Below are 18,666 nucleotides of genomic sequence, written 5' to 3' on the forward strand. Positions count from 1 at the left end.
TTCTCCAAGGAAGCCGGTGGGCTAAGCAGCCTGGGCACACAGCTGTGAGCAGCAAGGGGGTTCACCGACTGCTGTTTGTCCTTTTCTCCTTCCTGTGGGAATTTTTCTCCCGATATTAAAAAGTATTTTAGGGGGCACCTGGGTGGCCCAGTCGGTTGTTGAGCGTCAGACTCCTGATTTCCACTCAGGTTGTGATCCCATGAGATCAAGCCCCAAATAGGGCTCCGTGCTGAGGGTGGAGCCTACCTAAGATTGTCTCTCTCTCTCCGCCCTTCTCCCACTTGCACACATGTGTACGCACACACGTGTACTCTCTCTTTCAAAATTAACTTTACAAAAAATTTTAGGGGAGCCTGGGTGGCTCAGTCGGTTAAGTGTCCGACTTTGGCTCAGGTCATGATCTCACGGTTGGTGAGGTCAAGCCTCGATGACAGCACAGAGCCTGCTTCAGATCCTCTGTTCCTCCCTCTCTCTGCCTCCCCCGCCCCCAGCTCACTTTCTCAAAAATAAACATTAAAAAAATTTTTTTTTAAGTATTTTAGGTTTTGGACAATATGTTTTTATATATGTTTAAACTGAAGTCTGATGTGAAAGATCATTTGTTCCTAGATGTAGTTTTCAGTACTAGCGGGACTCAATTCTTCAAGCAGTGAGCAGCGGAGACTTTTCTAGGCAGGCGAGTGACATTCTCAGACACGCGTGAGAAGCCTGACTCTGAAGTGCTCGGCACAGCTGCTGGGGCTCTCATGCAGTCCAAGGTGGTAGTGACTTCAGGTCCCGGCAATACTTGGAACTTGGCCTCACACCCGAAGCCCCAGCCCCAGCCCTAGGAGGAGCTCCCTGGCCCCCCTTCCAGAGGTCCTTTTCCTTCCTTTCCGCCTCAGGCGGACTCGCCCAGGTCCAGAGGCCACAGTGCTGCCCCCCGCTGCGGGAGGGAGGAGGAATGAGATCCCTCCCTGAGGTCCCTGTAGGTCCTCTCCCAGGCACCCCAAAACCTGCTGGACAGTCTCAGGGAGCCGTCTCCAGTGTGTGTGGTTGCATGTCCGATGCGGGCACCCCGGGGTCCCGGGAAAGTCCTGCTCTGGGGACTCAACTCCCCACTGCCTGGGCATCTCACCTGCAGTTGCCCGTGCCGGGGCCACACCATTTCACACCCACACCCTGCACAGCAGGCAAAGGCCACACCTGGGATATTCTGGGGACACGGAGGGCAGGTCCAAGAAGGTTTCTCAAGGTGCATCCCTGACAGCCAACGGCAGCTGCGTGGAAAGGGTACCGGATGAGAACACCTGGTATCCACCCTAAGGCCGAAGATCCCCAGGGCCAAGAGCAAAATCTGAATGCCAGTAGCAAGAGCATCTGGTTGGCCAATGGGGCGGCGGGGGGAGGTTCCACCTTCATTCAACTCCAGGTGTGACTGCGCAGGGAGACAGCTGTGATGGTGGAATCTCAGTGGTGGCCGGTTGACAGTGGGGAAGGACCACGGTCTGCCAGGACTCCCTGAAAACAGAAGCTGTGGGCAGGGCAGTGAAGGCTGCCAAGGTCAGCAGTGGGGTCTGGCTCCCTATGGAGGCCGAGGGGAGGAGAGCCAAATATGGTGATGGAAAGAACTGGAAGCCAGAGGGGTGAGGTATAAAAATCTGTATTTATATTACAAAGACAGAATGGTACAGCACAGTCCCTCCCGGTGAACAGGCAGGTGGGTGGCCCAATTCTCTCCAGTGAGGATCTTGGAACGCGCCATCCTGGCCAGCGCCAGGCCCCATGGGCAGCCCCAGACTCTGGCACAGAACCTACTCTAGATGAGGCCCAGGGTCAGAGTTCTGTGTGCCCGGCCAGGGAGAGGGGGCTCCAGGTTAGCTGGTCCAGAGAGACAGGGGGTGGGAGAGTGGGCAAAGCCTGCCCCACTCAGCAGATGGGGATTGTCTGGGGCAGACAGGAGGGCAGGGGTCCTCAGGACCTTAGTTGGGCACACAGCTCCATCAGCCAGGAGAGCAGGCTCGGGCATCGGGCCTCCTAGACCCAAAACGCAAAGATGGGCCCAGAGCTCCAAGGAGGAGAAGCCTTCCTGCAGTCTTCCCAGCCAGCTGGGCCTGCACTGGGGCAGTGGTGGCCTGGTATATAGGGGCCACCTCCCAGTGAGGGTGGGGACCCAAACCTGAGCCTGGGACTCCAGGATCCTGGCCACCCAGTGCCACAGTGGCCCACAAAGGTGTGGGAGGGCACACGGATAGAGATCGCAGGCACCCTTGCAACCCTGTTCTGGTCCCATCTGCTTTCTACAGACTTAAAGGTGCTCAGTTATCCAGTGTGGCCTCAGCAGGGCCCCCTCTGGGTCTCTGCAGCCACCAGCAACAGCTAACCTGTGCAAAAGGCAGGGAGCCAGAGGGAGGGCAGAACGGATGTGTAACTCCTAGCACCAGACCCTGGACCTGAGGGCCACCCCCTCAAGTGTCTGCTGGTGGCAGGGAGGGGCCTCTGGGAGCCCAGCACCCCTAGGTGGCCAGTGAGGTCAACTTCCTGGCCCAGGTGGGAAGGCCAGCCGAGGGCCACAGTTGGTCGCCTGGGTAGGGTTCTGCTGGCTGGGGTATTGGGGGAGCTGGTGCTTCATGAGTTCAGAACACGGACCGCCCCAGGGGTCTGGAGCTGTGCCTCCTGCAGCAGGGTCTTCGGCCCGGGCACTCCTGCCCCGCGCAGAGCGGGCCGGGGGCTCACTAGGAGCCCTCTGGGGACGTGCTCCGGCAGCCGGGAGCCTGGGCGCTCTAGCCCCCCGGGGACGCTGGAAGGAGCTGGGACAGAACAGTTTTCCTCTCAAGCACCAGAGAGACGTCTGGACAGTCGTGAGCCCGCTCTCCACCCGTCATCCTGACCCCCTGCAGGGCAGGTTCTGTGCCAGAGCCGATTCCAGGGACCCCTTTCTGGTTCAGTAGGCCACCCACCCCGGCGTGTCTATCAGCATGACCGAAAATAAACACCAGCTTCCCCCCCGAGTCTGGCAATCGGTTACAACACACCAGAGAGGGGACCAGACACGGGCGGCCGGCCCCGCAGCACACCACCCACATACTGCTGTGTGGGCAAGGGCTGCGGGAAGAAAAGGCCAGGAGAAGCCTCTAAGGCCCCGGCCTAGCTACCCAGGGTGAAGGGCGGTCCTCATCAGCGGCCCGTGTCTGACATCTGGAGCCCTCACCCCAGGCTGGGGCAGCAGGGGTGGTTCAAGCTGGGTACAGCTGAGAACCCACCTCTGTGGTTAGCAGGCTCCTCGCTAGGCCCCGGGGACAGCGATGCTGGGGTGCTGGGTGACAGAAAGCTGCGCACGACCCCCCTGACCTGGCCTGGCAGGAGACCAAGGCTGCTGGGAGGGGCTGCCGCCTGGGGGGGAAGCTAGGAGGGCACCTGCTGGGCAGGCCGGGGCGCCCCTTGAGCCACAAGGGAGATGCTGGTGGTGGTGGGCGGGGCGGGGCCACACACGGGACACAAGGCACACTCGGACGACGGTGACATACAAGACAAGTCCCTGAGACGCTGGGTCACTCCCACCCTCGGCAACAAGGACACAGCAACGGCTAGGAAAATAGAGTACAAAAATCTCGTACAGGAAACTGAGGCGGCACACGCTGATGTCACTTGGCGGGGAGTCCTTAGAGCTTTTATCTCTTTTAAAAATGTTTCTCTTTTTTTGGGGGAAAAAGCCTCTCTTCTGGGAGCCCTGTTCCGGGCTACTGGGCAGTGCAGCAATTTTTTTTTTTTTTTTGCTTTATTTTCCTTTAAAGGTAGATGAGAAAGCCTCCTGAGGCCTCAGTGGCTTCAGCCTGCCGCCCCCAGCACACCTCAGCCCCCGCCGGGAGGAGAAGCCCTCTGCCCAGTGCAAATCAGGCAGGTGAGCCGGGGGGGGGGGGGGAGAGGGAGCTAGGCACAGGCTGGGAACGGAACTTGCCCAGATGCCCCTTGAAGGCCTACCTCCCCAGGACATGTGCCCTCTGGGTCCAGTGACCATGTGTGTCTGCCTATGTGTGTGTGTGTGTGTGCATGTGGGCGTGTGTGCCTAGGCGTGTGCGTGTGTACATCTGAGGGACCTAACAGAGCAGAAGCTTGGGAGCGGGGCCTGGCCTGCCCCCAGGAGCCCAGCCCTCGCTCCTGACACGTGTGGGGTGCAAAGGCCCCTCTCCACCCACTTGCCCCAGGGTGCTCACCCGAGTCCCGCCCTTCATGGGTCCCTCTGTCCAGGCCTCAGGAGCCTACGTGGACCGACAGACAGATGGACGGAGAGCCACGCCTTCCTTCCTTCCTCGGTCCACTCCTTCCTTTCTCCTGGGATCCAGGGTTGGGGTCTGAGCTCCCCGCAGTGGTCATTAAGCCCCTCACACGGTGCCCGCCGGGATTTGCAGCAATGATATTTAATACTTCTGGAATGATTAGGAATCTGAGAACAGACCGTGGGCGGCTACGCTGGGCTCCGGGATGTGGGAGCTGGGCCCCGCCTCCCTGCAGGGGTCCCTGCCCAGCTGGGAGGGGTGGGCGGCACGGTGGGCCCTGACCGGCAGGCGGGCAGAGGCGGGCGGCCCCGGCGGCAGCTGGAGCTTCCAGAATGGCACAGCAGCGGGCCCGCGGAGAGGCTTTCGAGGACTGGAGGGCTGGCGCGCTTGGCCAGGTAGGCAGGCGGGCCAAGGAGCTGAGGGCGCTGGGCCTACGAGAGGCCGGGGCGGCCGGGCCGCCGGCAGGGGGGCCCGTAGCCCCCGTCGCTGCAGCCGCCACTCTGCAGGCTGTAGTGGTCGTCCACGTCACTGCTGCTGCCAACACTGTCCAGCTCAGCAGGGCCAAACTCCATGCCCTCTACGTCCACTTCTGGGGAGAACAGAGACGGTAGGATCAGATACCGAGGCGCCGGCCGGAGGGGCCCCCTCCAGAGTTAGGGCTGATCTCTGACCTCAGGGAGGAAGCAGAGGCTCTGGGGGTGGGGTCTGGGGGAGGGACCGGGCTCCGGGCTGCAGCTCGTCAGGAACACGAAGCAGAAGCACACTGCTGGCCTCTGCACCTCGCACTCCGTGTGACACCACGTCGCTACCCCACTCGGAGCCCTCGGATAGCGCCGGGGACACGGGGCGGCCATCGTCCCCACCCTCCCAGCTCCCCACCCGGGGGCTGCTCCCACGCCCTCACCTTGCTCCGAGTCATCCGTGGAGACGGCGGAGCCTGTGCTGTCTGTGCGCACGCGCTCCAGGCTCTGCACAGAGAGCTGCTCCAGGCGCCGCTTTAGGAAGCGGTGTTCCCGCTGCAGCTGCTCCTTGATGCTCAGCGCCCTGCGGTCCTGCTCCTCCAGTTTCTGGGGGGGAGGGAGCTGTGAGCTGTGGGGGTGGGAGGGCGGGGGGCCACCCCCTTACCGGGAACTGGGGTGCAGGGGCAACTTCTCACCCCTCACCCTCAGCCTGGCCAGGGGCCACAGGGTGCCCAGTGCCCATGGGGCCCAAAGGCCTGATGAGCCCCCCTCACCACGCCAGGCCCGTGCTCTGAGGACCCACAGTCGCCTTGGCCAAACCAAGTCACGCGTGGGCCTGGGCTAGCACCAGCCCCTGGAGGACAGCCGGCCCTCAGCAGTCCTGCCCTGCTGCCCCCCACACTCCTGACTTCCCCTCGCCCCTGCTTGCCCTCTTCCTTCTCCACACCTTCCCTGCTTGAGAAGCTGCTGCTCCGTGTGGTCCCAGGGCACTGACTGCCTCTCTCGAAGCTGCAGCCTCTCCCCGCCCTCCACCTGTGCTCACCTGGGGGCTTTGAGGCGTCTCTCGAGGGGACTGAGACCCACCCTGGTTTTTCCAAGTGTCCCAAGACCCCCCAAACCAGCTGGTCTGTCTCGAGGCCTTGGGGGCCTGCCCTAAGAGACCAACCCCACCCTCTACCCAGAGCCCCCCGATACCCCTGGGCTGCCTTCCCATCCCGTCCTTCTTGGCCCCACGTCTCCTCCTAGCTGCTGCCCCTTCAGAGCCCAGGGCCCCCGAGGATCACAGCTCCCCCAGCCTGAGGCATGGCTACCTCCTACCCGCCGCCCACCTCCCGATAAAACCCAGCAGGTGCCCATGACCACCTCAACCCTCAGCATCCCCCGTGGCCATGCACTGCCCACCTACCGCCAGAGAGCGGTACCCCAGAGGTCCCCGATGTGCACCTGCTGGGTGGCTCGCCTCACGCCCCCTGGTCACTCCCCCAGGATGCACGGGACGCGCTGGGGTCCGACCAGGGGCAAAAATGGGGGGCCGCCATCCTGCTCACCTTGATGTGCATCTTGGCGCGCTTCAGGAGGCTCAGCGTGGTGTGGCGGGTGCTGTCAGGGCCCAGGGGCACCAGCTGCTTGAGCTGCTCCAGATAGAGCCTGAGCTTGGCTCGTCTGAAAGAGGAGAGAGAACCGTCAGGCCAGGGTGGCACAGCCCATGGGGACAAGGGCGATGGCAGCAGAGATGCCTGGGCGGTCTGGGGGCACAGGAGGCGGCCGGCCAGACGCCTGCACAGCCCTGCTCAGGGTCCCGGGCTCCCCTCCCAGCCTGGCTGGCAGCTTCCCCGGAGCATCCCGGCACCTGCCTTCTGGACGTGGCCAGGCACAGACAGCCCGCCCACCATGGCCCTTGGGCCTCAAAGAGCCACCGTCAGGCACCGCCTCGGAGCCCTGGCTCACCCTGCTGTCACCATGCTCCACAGTGGATCCAGGAGGTCAGGGGACAACCCGGGACAGCAGGGTTAGGGTCCTGGTCACGTGGCTCCCGGAGGTCCGGGGGTCCGAGGCCAGATTGGCATTCCACCTCGCCAAGTTCAGGGTGGTCTCTGGCCACGTCACCACGGAAACACGAGTCTACTGGGGTCATGGAGGGCTGAGGACCAGACCCTCCCACCTCGAATCTGGTTTCCCTTACAAGAAACAGCTTCATTCCAGATTTCATCCCTGCGTCCATGCAGACAGTGCAGGTTTTCACAAAACTCTGCTCCTAGGAGCCAGTGGCACTGTTCACACAGGGGCCTCGGGTGTGTGTGGGGCTCGGCCTGGATCTGCCCTTGGCAGAAACACGGCCTTCCTGGCTCATCTCGTCAGGGGAGGGCAGGCTGCAGAGACCAAGGTGGCTACAGTGCACCCTCAAGCACACTGTGGCCACCACGACGGCCTGGGGCCACGGCACCGTCCACGGGATGGCCCCTCCTCGGCACATGCAGGGCACCAGAGCCCCCACACGCTGCCCAGCCGCGATGCTCTGCTGAGGCTAGGCTCTAAGAGGAGGACCCTCGAAGGAGAGGGCTAGGGGTCCTTTGTGAGGCCTTGACAGCCCGCTGCCAGAATGCCCTGCCGTTGGCCAGCAGATGCCCCTTCCAAGTGCCAACCTCGGCCATCTCATATTTTCACCTCTGTCCCCTATGTGCCACAGCCTTGCTTAGCCTTAGGGAACCCAGGAGGGAAGTGGGCAGGGATGGCCACTTCTTCTGGACTGAGGGGCATCCAAGGCCTGGGGAGAGAGGGGGCAGCTGGGTGCAGGGCAGGACCCCCTCTGCAGAGCGGCGACGAACAGCCCCGCCCCACAAGAGGAAGGCTGGCTGCACGTGGACCCCATGGCCCTTCATCTGCCACCCGTGTCCACACAGCACCCCCACTGATTGGGCACCTCCCCACCCCGTACCTCAGCCCACAGCACCCAGGACCTAGGGTGGTCCAGGTGGGCCTGAGTTAGGAAGAACTTCTGGGACAGGGCCGAGGCTGTGCTCTGCCACGAAGCCACACAGGGCGAGGACCTGAGCAGCCCGGGCACCGGGGACCTACATGTGGAGCAGCCCCACGTTCTGCCTGGAGGCCAGAGGACCTTCAGAGATGAGCACCCACCTCCACACGGACCCGGGGCTGGGGAAGGGGGCATGCGCGACCCCCTGAGTCCAGGGACCTCTGCTCCCTCACCTCCGAGCGGGGAGAGCATCCCCGCTGCCCTGCCTGAAACGGGGCCAGGAACAGCGGGGCAGGCTGCACACTGCACTCTGTGCTCCGGGAGGGGTCTGGCAACGACAGCGCCACCCTCCCCCCGGGGACCCTCCTGTCCCGCCCCCCAAGCTACGTTCACCAGTGGGGTCCCCTTGTCCACCTGCTCTAGAGCAAATGGCAATTCTCACAATCCGCTGCGTAGTTACATAAGCAGCACGTGATCTTTGTGCAAATCAGAAACTGCCAATCAGCAAATTGTAGCCCAAACTCCACCGCCGAGAGACAACCATACGCCCTTTCAGCGTGCTCTACATTCTTGCATCACGAACGCTCAGGGACAATGTCAGCGTACGGAACCACGTGTGTGACAAGTCACCCAATATTGTTTAAAAAAAAATAAAACAGCAGACGCACACAAGAGACTCAACAAGACACAATGAAGAGCAGGAAGCACGCGTCTCCAGGTGATGCGGTTGGCAACGTTTATTTTTTGGCTTTACGGTTTGTGTTTTTTAAGTTATTTGTTTTTGTATTGTCCAAGTTTTCTATGCTAAAAAAAAAAAAAAACACCACATATCACTTTTACAATCAGAAAGAGACATTTGTACAAGAAAGAAAAAACACAGCCGAAAGACAGACAACAGTGGGAAAGTATCTGCGATACACATAAAAGACAAACGGTTAGTATTCATGACATTTTGGGCTCATACACATCAAAAATAAAGAGAGGAATACCTGAATGTGGAAAACGGGCAAAGGACACAAACAGGCAAGTTGCAGAACACTGACCGCTAAGCTAGCACAAAACCAAGTCGGTCTCCCCCCCACCCCCTGCTCTAGGAAAGGAGGAGCAGGCAGGCGGGCGGGGTCCGGCCGGACTGGAAAGGACTGGCCGGCTCTCGGGCCAGCGCGGGGCCCACCCGCGTTCCGTTGGTGGGGGAGTGAACAGGGACGAAGCGCGGAGGGCCGCTGCAGCGACCCAAACTCTGGACCAGCACCTGCACTTGCAGGACTGGGGTCCCACCAAACTGCCCCCCACGTATGCAAAGATGCTCGCTGTGGCCCGGCCTGCGTCAACCAGAGGGCCCCCGCTGCGAGCGCAGGCAGCGCGGCCGAGTGCCCGTGCAGGCGCCGGGACCAGGAGGCGGAGGGGAATGTGATACAGGTGGACGCTCACGTGGTGTCAGGTGTCAGGTCAAGTTATGAACGAGGGGATGACAGGGTCTCATCCAAGTTAGCATCCGTGGGGAGGAGGAGGAGGGTGCAGGGGCGGCCGGGTGGCGGACGCGGAGGGGGGCCCGGGGAGGCCCACGAGCATCTGTGATGACCGTGGACAGACTGCTTTAGAACTCCCAAGGCAGAGGCTTCTCCAGAGGCAGGGAGAGCCCGCGGGACCGCACCTGCAGCGCCTACCCGGACGGCGCGCCCAGCCTGCTCGGAGGAGCGCTGGGCCAGGACGGCGGCCGGGGGGGGGGGGGGGGGGGGGGGGGGGGGGGGGGGGGGGGGGCAGGTTCCCCACGCCCACCCCTGTGGGGAGCGGGCTTCCCCACGACCTCTCTGGAGCCAGAGGGGGTGCCAGGGCCCTGCAGCCCACCTTGGGGGGCCCCGCGGCTGGCCCCGGCATTCCTGGGAGCTTTGAAAATTCACCACTTCCTGAAGGAACCCTGTGTGGATTCTGGGGCAGAACTCGCCTCTGGGGGTCACTGCAGTCGTGTTAACGGCACGGCAGCTCGGTCTCTGGCGGCCACAGCCCGGCTCTCGACCCAGGCCCTTCCCCGCTTCTCACCACAAGCCCCTGCTCCTCAGAGGAAGACCCGGGGCTCCCGTGCCACCTGCCCCCCCCCGGCACCTGAGGGGCAGGGGCCCGGCTCTGCAGGGCGACGCTCGGGGCCACCCCAGGCCCGGCAGGCCGAGAAGAGGCAGCAAGGAAAGGCCCTGAACTGTGGCTCCCGCAGCAGGTGTGATGAGGAGCAGGGGTGCCCCGTGTGTGCTCCCACGCCTTCCAGGTGTACGGTTTCTAGAGACTGGGAGCCACTGCGTCAGGCACACAGGGCGGCCCCGCAGAGGGACCCCCACACACAAAACCTAACATCTGGAGCTGCACGGGGGGGCGGGGGGTCACCCTGCCAAGAAACGCCTGACTTCCATGAGCCCCAGGCCTGGGGTCAGGAGCAGAGCACTAGAGTGGCTTTCCATGGGAGAAGAAGGGAGGAAGAGGAAGGAACAGGGGTGGGGGTGGGGCTGGCTCGAAGAACACCCCCGGGGACGCCCCGGACACAGGCACACCTCCAGGTAGGGCACCGCGCGGGCCGGTGACCCAGCCAGCTGCTCCGTTCCCTCCCGTGGCCAGCGGCCAGGAGCACCCAGCGTCAGCACAGGTGCAGCCCAGACCCGGATCCTGCCCAGGACCAGGCTCCAAGCCTGTGGGCCCCTCATGGCCGGCCAGGAACACACACCCCGCACTGGGATGGGGGGCGTACACAGACCTCAGGCCACCCGTCTGTCCTGCCTCGGTGTCTCCAAAGAGCCCCACGAGGCCCAGCCTAGGGGTGGGCTTTGGGAGGTGACGGAGGCCAAGGCCAAGGGGCAGTTGTAGGGGTCAAAGGCTAGCGACGTGTCCTCCTCCGTGGCAGCCATCCCTTGCCACCATCCTCCCTAGTGCCGTCCCCTCTGTCTCAACAGCGGGGCTGTTTTCCCAGACACCACCCCCAGGAAGCCCTCTCCAGAACGCCCCCACATGCCTGTCCAGGCTCCCCGGTCCCAGTGAGGCCGGCCGTGTCTTCCAGCCTGGGAGCAACCCCAGGGCCCCGCACCTGCCCCACCTCCAGTCTCTCAGGAGCCCCTCAATCACCAGGACCAGTCCAGGAAGTACGGTTCCTCCAAAGAACACAGTGTCCCGTCCCTGCCCAGCGCCCACCCGGCCGAGGGTCAGATCCCAGGGGAGAGGAAGCTGGCGCTGCCGTGGGCGTCCCGGCAGGCGGGTGGGGAACAGTTCACCTTGTATACAGAAGTCCCCCCTCACCCCGCACCCAACACTGACCCAAGAAGGGAGGAAAGAACTGGCCCATTTCACCCACAGCCGCCCCACCCTGCTGAGACCAGCTGCGAGGCTTTGGCTACCTGTTGGCCCAGCCTGCCCGCGTCGGTCCCTACGGCAGAGAAGGTGCAGAGCCGTGGAGCCCCCAAGGGTGCAGCGAGGCCTGCAGTACCCAGGCTGGGGGCGGCTGGGGGGCCCTGGGGCCAACCTGGGCCAGCTATGCTGCCCTTCCCTGCTTCCCACCCCAAGCCCTCCCACTGAGGGAGCCACTCCTCTGAGGAGCCGTAGCAGACTGGGCCCTGCAGCTGACGGGTGGGCATGACGCGGGCTCCCCTGGACCCTGCCTGGGGCCAGAGCCCGGCTGCCCTTCCCACCGCCCCCAGATAAGACCAGTAGGAGCTCCTTGGAAGGCACACCCCAGGGTGCAAGGGACCCCAGACTGAGAGGGCTGAACCCTCCTGTTGGAGGCCAGCATCCTGAGGGCTCAAAAGCTGCTCCCAAAGGGAACAGATGCCCCAAATTAGATGGATCTCCTCCTCCAGAGAGCTGACCCTGACTGCCACATAGCACAGGGGCCCTGCCCCCGGCCCCTCACCCCAACCCAAGTTTCCACGACCAGGGCCTGAGCTCCAGTCTCTGCCTGCCCCATGGGAGTGCCTAAGACCAGAGCCTGAGTCTTCCTTCAAGACTGACCCTTCCCAGGCAAGGGCACAGCCACACCCAGGGCACAGCAGGTGGGATGCGGTGCCGCTGGGCTGCAGCTCGCCTTCAGCCGAAGGAAGGAGAGGGAGGATGGAGGAGTTAGGCAGTTAGGCGGCCAAGGTGGGGCCTGGGGGTGGGGCACGGGGGATCACTTACCTGTGCTTTTCTAGTTCATTGTGTGAAGACCTGTTTAGAGAGACAGAAAGACAGAGCTCACTCTGCTGACCACCAAAGCACAAGAATGACAGACAGCTCGACTCAGGGACTCAGGAACCTACAGATGGAGGCAGCGAGGGTGTGGGTCCCAGGATGGCCTGGGATGGGGAGGGCCAGGCAGGTGAGCAGCTGCTGACCAAAGGCTGGGGGGCCCTCGCACTGAGTGACAAGGACAGGAGACACAGAGGTGCGGTCACGTCCAGAGGTGCCCAGGACTACCTGACTTACTTAGTGAGGCATGTGGGGGCTCTTGCTAGCAGGAAGGTCCGGGACCCCTTTCAGAAGGTTCTAGGACTGACCCATCCTGTGCTCCCAAGGCTTCTCAGGCACTAAGCCACCAGCCTTCTCCGCCCCACACGCCTGGAAGCCAGTGGTGGCTCTGGAGCCACAGGAGACCCAGCTGCAGGTGAGCAGAGGCCAGGACTTCAGGATGCGGGGGGGCCCTGTCCTGACAACCCCAGCTACAGCAACATCCTCACTGTGTTGGGCTCTCCCACCTGCAAGATCACAGCTCATATCAGCAGGGACACCAAGGGGCAGAGTAAATCCAGCCCGAGAGAGCTCAGCCCACAAGGATACCTCTGATACTTGGATGCTTCCTGGGCCCGTGGGCAGGAGGGGACCGAGGCTGGCCTTTCTGCTTCCCTCTGGAGCCATGGTCTTGGCCTCTCTGGGAACAGTGGCCCCATCTGCTGATCGAGCCCTGCCCGTCTGGCCCATTCAGACAGGAGTATAGAGTCCTGAGCACCCCAGTGGGCACTACCACCACATCTGCCCTACAGAGCAGTAATGCAACAGGGCCAGTCTCCCAGTTCTAGATCATTCTCCCAGTCCAGGCGGGGGCCCATGGACAGCCGGGACTCCGGGGCTTCTAGGCTACCTCCCATGTGAGCAGAGGGCCCCAGCCACCTCCGGGCACACCCAGGTTAGGTCCTGTGTCCCCCACCCTTCACCCCTTCCGGGAGCTTCTGCTGACCTCTGCCTGCCTGCCCTCACTCCCCTGCTCTAGGAACTCAGGATTAGGTGTCTCCCGTCCCCACCCCGCCAGCCGGAGTGCCTGCCCATCCTTCCTGCCTCTGCCACAGCACGGGTCATGGCCCCATCAAAGTCAGTTGGGGCCCGGGGCGCCTGGGTGGCTTAGTCGGTTAAGCGTCCGACTTTCGCTCGGGTCATGATCTCGCGGTTCGTGGGTTCGAGCCCCGCGTCGGGCTCTGTGCTGACTGCCAGCTCGGAGCCTGGAGCCTGCTTTGGATTCTGTGTCTCCCTCTCTCTCTGACCCTCCCCTGCTCATGCTGTCTCTCTCTCTCTCTCAGAAATAAATAAAACATTAAAAAAAAAGAAAGAAAGCCTCCATTCAGTTGAGGAAAGAAATCAAGGGGCGCCTGGGTGGCTTAGTCGGTTAAGCGTCCGACTTTCGCTCGGGTCATGATCTCGCGGTTCGTGGGTTAGAGCCCCGCGTCGGGCTCTGTGCTGACTGCCAGCTCGGAGCCTGGAGCCTGTTTCAGTCTGTGACTCCCTCTCTCTCTGACCCTCCCCTGCTCACGCTGTCTCTCTCTCTCTCTCCTAGAAATAAATAAAACATTAAAAAAAAAAAAAGTCAGTTGGGGCCCAAGGCCTCCCCTCTGCCCCTGGGCCGCCCTGTGCAGCTTGAGGAGAGCCTCCAGACCTGGGTTCTGGGGGCCTCAGGGGCCTGCTGGTCACACGGGCTGGGCAAGGAGCTTCGGAGCTCCTGCCAGGGCCGGCCAGGGCCGGGAGGGAGCACAGCCGTCAGGCTACTCGACGCCCGAACCACAGCCCGCCAGCGCGGGTCTTGAGGTCTGCCCACGTGCACAGGACATAAGGCTCAGCGAGTGTCCCTCAGTGTAGGGAAACCGGCCTGGCCACCCCCTCACAGTCTGGGCTGGACCCCATCCTGGAGGGAGCGGGACACTCCTGGGCTAGCCGGGAGTACGGAGAGGGGCCCAGAGCCCTGCCTGGGGCTCCTCCCAGGCCCAGACACCTGTGCTAGCCTCCTGGGGGGGCCGTGTGGGTCCCAGGCATGCCTCGCACTGGGGCTGGGGGTGGGGGGGGCCGTGGCTGGGGCTTTGCTGAGCACATTCCTGGCGTCAGTGGTTCACACCCCGCATCAACCCCTCCAGGCAGATACTCCTCTACCCACGTCCCTGTAAGGCCCGAGCCCCGGCAGGCTGGCTCCAGTGCCCTCCTGCTGAAACGCTGTTCTCAGAAGCCCTTCCTGGAGTCCTGGCAACTGTGGGCCGTCCCCACACACGTCACCCTCCTGCCCCACTACTCACCCCTCACCCCGGTCCCCGCAGTGCCCATCGTTTTCCCTCACCTTGGTGGGGCACAGAGGCCTCGAAGGGTGGGACTGCCCTGCCCTGAAGGGAGCCTCCGGGCCCTGCTCTGCCTCCGGCTCTGGGCTGGGCTGGCTGCGGCCATCACCGGGAGCCCCAGACCCGGGAGAGGCAGGCCCTGCCCAGAGGGGCGGCAGGGAGGTGCACCGCAGCCCGGGAGACCCTCTCGGTCCCTTCCCAGCGCCCTCAGCGTCTCCATCCTGGCAGGATGTAGGAGGCCAGGACCCCACTTCAGAGGGGAGTCCCAGAGACGGGACTGGGGTGGGTGGGGGCCAAGCAAGTAATTCAATTGCTCTCTGCCTCAGTTTCCTCAGCCTCACAACGGGGATAAAAATAACACCTCCTTCATGGGTCGGGTGAACATTAGCACCTACGTGAACTACTCTGGACGTAAGGAGCCCTCCTCAAAGAAGCTTAGCTAGAATTCTGGTTATCACCTTTGGGTACCCCATGGGAGTCCAAGGTCACGTGCTGGAGTTCTCCAGGGGTGCCGCGGCACCGGGGGCAGTGAGAGCCAACAGCAGGGGCCTGGCTGGCTCCCCGAGGAGGAGGCCGGAGGCAGCGGCGCCCCCCTTCACATATCCCTTCCCAAACTGTCCTCAGCAGGGGACCGGGGGCTGGGGCTCAGAGGCTCACCAGCCAGGGCAGATGGAGACTCAGCCGATTCCGTGCCAGGCCCGGCCCGGGGCGCCAGGACGTCACAGGAGATGGGTCCCTGTGCCAGCCTTTCTGTTTCCCAAGAACAGGCCGGCCACAGGAATGAGCCGCACCCTCTGCCAAGGGGCCCCCAAGCCCCCCGCAAGCGCAGCTCCCGGAGCGTGACACGGGCCGAGCCAAGCGGCCCCCGGGCAGTGCCAGCTGCGCTGTGGCCCTCGCCGCAGCGGGGAAGGGGAAGCCCGTGGGAGCCCTAGCTCAGGGTCCCCACGCTCCCGCAGGGACGTGGACCCGGCTTTGCGCTTCCACAGCCTGGGAACGAGGCCAGGGGAGGGGGTGGGGATGGCTGGCACCCGGAGGGCTGCTGCACAGCGGCCCGCGCCTCTTCCGGCCCCCCTTAAAAAAGGCCTCCTGTCCCAAAGAAGGGGACCCTACACTTGTCGCTGCACTTTCCCTCACGTCAGGAGTGGGGCAGGGGCGGTGGGGCGGGTGGGGGGCCCGGGGCAGGGCCTCCAGGCGCCCTCTTTGTCTAGGCCCCTAGGGGTACGGGGTCCTCAGCTCGGCCGCCGGGGAGGTGCGGCCCACCCACCCGCAGCGGGCAGAGGTCGGGGCGGACAGTCCCACGCTGCTCTGCACCGAGCCTCAGTTTCCCCGGACTCGCGGGGGCACCGGCCAGCGCCCACTGACAACTTTTTTCCTGACCGGAAAAGTCCAGAACAACTTGGGAGCCGGGAGCGGCTGCGGGAGGAGACCCCGAGCGCCTGGCGCTGTACGCGTGGCACTGTTTACGCGAGAGGCCGAGGAGGCGCGGCCCGCGGGAAGATGGCGACGGCGCGGGCGGGGCCGGCCGGGCGGGGCTGCGGCCGCGGCCCGGGCGCGCCTCCTCCTCCAGGCTGGCCGCCGGGGCGCGCGGCCGCGGCCGGGCTGCGGACCTGGGGTCGGGGCCGCGGGAGGGCGCCCCGGGGGTGCGAGCCCGGGCGCCAGGCCGGGCGGCGAGGGTGGGGGTGGGGGCGGCCGCGCGGGGGGTGGGGGGGCGGTACCTGTTGTTCGGGGCCTTGCGCACCAGGCCGGCCGCCTTTGTCTTCTTCCTGGCGAAGTCGCCGTCGAAGGGCAGCACCGAGGCGTAGCCGTGCTCGGCCTCTGCGGACAGACGGCGCGGTCAGCGGGCCCCCGCCCCGGCCCCGGCCCCGCCGCCGCCGCCCGCCCGCCCGCGGCCCGGCGCACAAAGGGGCGCGGGCGCTACCTCGGTCCCTGCGCTCCAGGTACTCGGCCGCCTCCAGCAGGATCAGCAGGGAATTGAGCTCCATCCTCCCGCCGCCCGCGCCCGCCCGCGCGCCCCGGGACGGCGGCGGCCGCTGCCCGGCCCTCTCCGGCCGGCTCCGCTAGCCGCCCGCCCCGCGCGCCCGGCGGCCCCACTTCCCCGACTCCCGCGGGCTCCCTGCGCGCTCCGCCGCCACCCTCCGCCTCGGGCCCTCAAATTGACACATAAGGGCGAGCGGCGGCCGACGGAGCCAATGGGGGCCGGCGCTCCGGCTCCGGGGGCGGGCGCTGGGCCGGGCCGGGGCCAATGGGAGCTGGCCGAACGCCTCGGGCCGGGCCGAGAATGTTGACAGATGCGAAGCTCGGTTCCGATAGGCCCGCCGCGCTAGTAACAATTTAGAAGCCCAAGCTTAGCAACAGCACGTGGTGGCCCGGCCCCCGCGCTCGCTGACTGGCGGCCGGCGTGCATGATAAGTAGGCGCCACGCGCCGATTGGCCCAGAGCGGTCTATGTAAAATAGGGACCGCGGACCAATGGCCGCCCGAGGGGCGCGCGGCCAATGGGGGCGCCGCGGCCGGACGCGTTGCCGAGAGGAAGCCGCCGGGCCAGCGCCCCTGGGCCGGCGGGGCAGCGGGAGGCGTCCGCGCCCGGCCCGTCCGCGGGGCTGCGTGGCGCCTGCAGGGACCTGTTGCCCCGGAACAGCCGCGGCACCGGCTCCGCGGCAGCACCGGTCCTCGAGGTCGCTTCGGGGGTGTCTCGCGGGCTGCAAAGCGACACCGCTTCCTGCCGGACACAGAGTGACCCCAGGAGAGGCCGGAGCTTGGCGGAGGGACGCAGAGGGTCAGAGCCCAAGAGCCACGTCTCAACGGGCAGAGACCCGGAGAGGGAGGGCCCCTCAGAGCTGCCCAGTGGACCCCAGGCCTGAGGAAGGGGGCAGGGATCTGCCGCCGCGGTCCCCAGGGCTCCCAAGGGTGGAGGGCTGCACGCTCCTGTCTGGTCTGAAGCGGGGACATTCCAAGGAAGCGCTTTCTAGGGAACAGAGTTGCCCTTCTTGGGGGCGGAGCCCTAATGGCCCCTGACTCCAGGCCGCCGGTAGGACGGGCAGCCCGGAGGCAGCCGCAGACTGGCCTCGGCTCCCCTTGGTCTTCCTTCTCACCGGCTGTTCAGACTGGCGGCCTGGGCACTCCCGAGGAGGGGCCGCCAGGCTGGAGAGTGTGCGGATAGGGTGGCTGGACCGCTGCCCTGACCCTGCCCAGTCTTCAAAATGCGGCATTGCTGCTGCCAGTGAAACAGAGCGAAAACTGTAAAAATCTCAGCACTTGGTGTCCCAGGATCTGTTGGATGTTTTATGCACCATTTCCTTGTGCATTTCTGAATCCCCCATTTACGGTTCAGGGAACCTGAGGTTTAGGGGCCGCCTAGTGTCCCCTCGCAATCCCAGCGGCGTGGGTGCTCGTGCTCCCGTAAATGCGACCCAGGCCTGGTGACACGGGAGCAGGAAGACCCGCCACCCCTGACCTAACGCTACTCGCTGGGGGTGAGAGCCACAGCTGTGTGATCAGGGAAACGGGGTTAGGGGTGTGCGGTCCTCCCCGCCGAACCCCCGCAGCGCTCGGCAGGACCCAGCCGGGCCCTCGACCCTGCCCTTAGACAGCCCCGCGTGGACGCTTAAAACAGCCCCTGGATGTTACCCCAGCCTTTCCTGCTCCTGCCCCAGCTGCCCCAGGACCAGGGCAGAGCCCCTGAGAGCTGTGCAGGATAAAGCAGGGCGCCCGGCTCGGGAGCGGCGGATGCATTCAGGCCTGGGGGCCTGGGCGGCGGAACCCCGGGCTCGCCACCTGGCGGCTGGGATTTTGCAGTCCCGTCAGCCCCGCTTACGTGAAGAGCGTTACTGGCCCCGATCCGAGCCGGCACCGTGCTGAGGGCGAGCGCCCTGCTGGACGCCCCCCTGCGAACCGCCGCGGGGCGGGAGGGGTGTTCTGTGCCACCGCTGGCAGGGCCGGTGGCCAGGTGGGACTGTGCGGCGCACGGCACACCGCATCCCAGCCTGAGGGGGCGGGGTGGCCCTGCCTTGCCTCTGTCTTCCGCTAGGCCGTTTCAGGGGCCCCTCTCCCGGCAGCACCTAGGACCAGGCACTCCCCAGTGGCTCCACGCTCCCGGTGAGGGTGGGTGGCACCTCGGTGCAGACCGGGGTGGGGGGGAGTGAGGAGAGAAGTGGCCCATGAACTAGGGGCAGAAGGGCCAGGACCCAGCGCGGGCAGAGCTATCACAATGCAGGCCTAGGGGGCAACCTGCTCACGTAGCCCCGCTCCGGACCTGCAGGCCCCCCAGGGCAGGGAAGGCCTGGAGTGTCTGTGTGCCCATCTTTGCCCAGGTCAGGTGCAGGCTCCAGCCTGAGCTACCCTGACCACACCAGCAGAACGCAAAGCCTTGCTTGTGTGTTTAAGTCTTGGGAATGACATTAACTTTGAGTGACTGCTCGGTGCTGGAATCTGCCC

General features: G+C 64.7%; 1 protein-coding gene across 1 annotated transcript; it reads right to left on the reverse strand.

The window, feature by feature from the left end:
• Positions 1 to 1,626: 1,626 nt before the first annotated feature.
• On the reverse strand, positions 1,627 to 16,306 carry MXD4 (MAX dimerization protein 4). The gene is made up of 6 exons (XM_039232117.1): positions 16,152 to 16,306; positions 15,949 to 16,048; positions 11,841 to 11,870; positions 6,265 to 6,379; positions 5,161 to 5,323; positions 1,627 to 4,845 (listed from the first exon to the last, which is right to left on the reverse strand). The coding sequence occupies exons 1-6, from the start codon at positions 16,213 to 16,215 to the stop codon at positions 4,688 to 4,690; spliced, it is 630 nt and encodes a 209-aa protein (XP_039088048.1). The 5' UTR covers positions 16,216 to 16,306; the 3' UTR covers positions 1,627 to 4,687.
• Between the last annotated feature and the right edge of the window lie 2,360 nt (positions 16,307 to 18,666).

This window comes from Hyaena hyaena, unplaced genomic scaffold (assembly GCF_003009895.1).
Source record: "Hyaena hyaena isolate Hyena2069 unplaced genomic scaffold, ASM300989v1 scaffold_63, whole genome shotgun sequence".
NCBI lineage: Eukaryota > Metazoa > Chordata > Mammalia > Carnivora > Hyaenidae > Hyaena > Hyaena hyaena.